The 2,986-nt window shown below is 40.0% G+C and overlaps 1 protein-coding gene across 1 annotated transcript; it reads left to right on the plus strand.

Annotated features, from left to right (window-relative positions):
- The first annotated feature begins 261 nt into the window (after positions 1-261).
- Positions 262-1,224, plus strand: LOC123780243 (olfactory receptor 2T29-like). Its single transcript, XM_045779058.1, has one exon. It carries the CDS (start codon positions 262-264, stop codon positions 1,222-1,224), a length of 963 nt encoding a protein of 320 aa, XP_045635014.1.
- Positions 1,225-2,986: the final 1,762 nt, after the last annotated feature.

The raw sequence follows: 2,986 nt of genomic DNA on the forward strand, positions 1-2,986 counted from the left end.
GTACTGATATTTTTGACCCTGAGTTGTGAATTCTTAGATTTCTAGTAAATTTGTACAACTACAGGTAATTTATACTCCTAAACTTTACAGGTCCTTGGAACTTCCCCTTTTTGGTACACTGGATGGCCATATGTAAACATGCAAACACACACACACACACACACTCACACTCAAGCTCACTAAGCATTCATTTAAGGTGCTCATATCCCAGAAATGATCTATTAAATCCACAGCTCTCCTTGCTGCACCAGGTAAAATGCAATGGAGAACACCACGTGGTTGGCCAACCATACTGGAGGATCAGATTTTGACCTGGTGGGACTCTTCAGTCAATTCAAGTACCCAGCTCTCCTTTGTGTGGTCATTTTTGTGGTTTTCCTGATGGCCTTGTCTGGAAACACCATCCTGATCCTTCTGATACACTGTGATGCTCACCTTCATAATCCCATGTACTTTTTTATCACTCAGTTGTCTCTCATGGATGTGATGTACATTTCTGTCACTGTGCCTAAGATGCTCATGGACCAGGTCATGGGGGTGAATAAGATCTCAGCCCCCGAATGTGGAATGCAGATGTTTCTCTATCTGACACTAGGAGGTTCAGAATTTTTCCTTCTAGCTGCGATGGCCTATGACCGCTATGTGGCCATCTGCCATCCACTCCGTTATCCTGTCCTCATGAACCATGGAGTATGTCTGCTCTTGGCGTCTTCCTCCTGGTTTCTGGGATCTGTGGATGGATTTGTGTTCACACCCATCACAATGACCTTGCCCTTCTGCAGATCCCGGGAGATCCACCATTTCTTCTGTGAGGTCCCTGCTGTGATGAAGCTTTCCTGCTCAGACACTTCGCTCTATGAGACACTCATGTACCTGTGTTGTGTGCTCATGCTCCTCATCCCTGTGACAATCATTTCAAGCTCCTATTCGTTCATCCTCTTCACCATCCACAGGATGAACTCAGCAGAGGGACGGAAGAAGGCTTTTGCCACTTGTTCTTCTCACATGATGGTGGTCATCCTCTTCTATGGTGCTTCCATCTATACCTACATGCTCCCCACCTCCTATCACACCCCTGAGAAGGACATGATTGTATCTGTCTTTTATACCATACTCACTCCTGTTCTAAACCCTTTAATTTATAGTCTTAGGAATAAGGATGTTACAAGGGCGCTAAAGAAACTGTTGAATGTGGGATCAGTCTTTCAGGAAACTATAAAGTAGGAGCTGTTTGTACCATTTTTTTCTTTCACTCTACACATTAGAACTTTAGGATCCTATACCAATGTTTTCCTTAGATTCACACACCATGATGTGTAATCACCAATTTGTTCCTTTTGGAGTAATTTTTAATCTGTACTGGAAAGCTCCTCATTTTTACACTTCGGCATTCAAAACATTTGTAAAATTGTATTGTATCTGTGTTACATTTTTTTCTGAAGTTTTCACTGTGATTCTGTGGAATAATATTCATATTCTTCAGAAATACATAATAAAATATTTAGAAAAAAATAATAAGGTGTGCAATTGGTAAGAGAGAGAGATGGAGAGAGAAGTGATAAAGCAAATGGGCATAAAGGTATAGGAGAATCTAGGCAAAAGATTTATGAGAATTAATTGTATTATTATTATTATTATCTTTCTATAAATTTGAAATTACTTAAGAATAAAACGTAAAGTATCAGACTTTGGTCTATTTCAAAAATTTGTCCTTGCTGCATGGTGGCAGTGTAAAGTGAGAAATCTTGGAAATCATGTACATATTAATATGGTGAATGTTAGTGCAACAATCCAGTTGTTCACCTTCTGTTAATAAGGGCAATTTGTTCTTTAGTTTCCAAACCTGAAGAAATCCAGTGGCTGCTACTTGTATCTGAAATCATTAGGCCATTGTGGTCGAAAGTACTGTGGGAAAAATATTAACCCCAAGAAGGAGGGCTTAGGGAAGCTTTCCAGCAACAGGTGGTATTAGAGCTGAGATTTGAAGTATGTCACTTATTGTACAAAGAAGCAAAGGAAGACCATCAAACATCCAGTCCTTCGTTTGTTCAAAAAACATGTCTTATGCTATATTATATTTAAAAAACAACTATTAGCTAACTGAATTTAACATATAAATAACAATTGTCTACTTCCCCTAAGAAATATGATTTGTAGGTGTAGTTTGTGCAAATAGTTGTAAGGAAATACATAAATTTTTTTGAGGCTCATGTGGAAAGGGTACAGCTTATTTTTAAAAATATATTATTTATTTGACAGAGACATAGATCCAGAGAGCATGAGGGAATGGCAGAGGGAGAAAGATAAATAGGTTCCCTGCTTAGCAGGAGCCTGATGCAGGGCTCCATCCCAAGACCTGGGGATATTGACCTGAGCTGAAGGCAGATGCTTAACTAGCTGAGGCACTCAGATACCCCAAGGGTAAAACCTATAAGGACATGTGATTTCGACCAAATGGAGAGGCTGAAATAGACTGTAGATCTTGGTGTTGAATGGTGACTAGATGCTACCTTCATATGAGTATAAGGAGGCTGGGACCAGGGCTCTTGCTCAAGGATGTGATGCCACAGATAAGGAACACTATGGGCAAAGTTCAGGTGGTTGGCTAAACAGGAGAGGAATGTTCCAATAGCACCTCCTTCCTGGTTCACGTTATAGTTTCATTTCTTGCCCTTTTTGATGCAGGTATTTACAAATTATAATACAATTGTCAGACTTCGATTTTAGAAAAGGTAACTCAGTGGGAATCAATAGGGAAAGAGCAACATTGGAGGTATGGAGACCAAGTGAGTGAGGATGGAGAGCTGGATAGTGTTGATCTAATGGAATAGATCATTCCAAGTGGAATTCGGGGCTTTTAGAGTGTAAATAGGCCTTGTTGAACCTGTTCTGTAAAACCACAAACTTGGTTGCATGTTTACCAGTTTCCAATTAGCTGTGACAACTTGTGAATTATCAGGTTTCAAAAGGGGGAATTCCCCCCTCT

The sequence above is a fragment of the Ursus americanus genome, chromosome 5 (assembly GCF_024610735.1).
Source record: "Ursus americanus isolate L20-20 chromosome 5, mUrsAme1.1.p, whole genome shotgun sequence".
NCBI lineage: Eukaryota > Metazoa > Chordata > Mammalia > Carnivora > Ursidae > Ursus > Ursus americanus.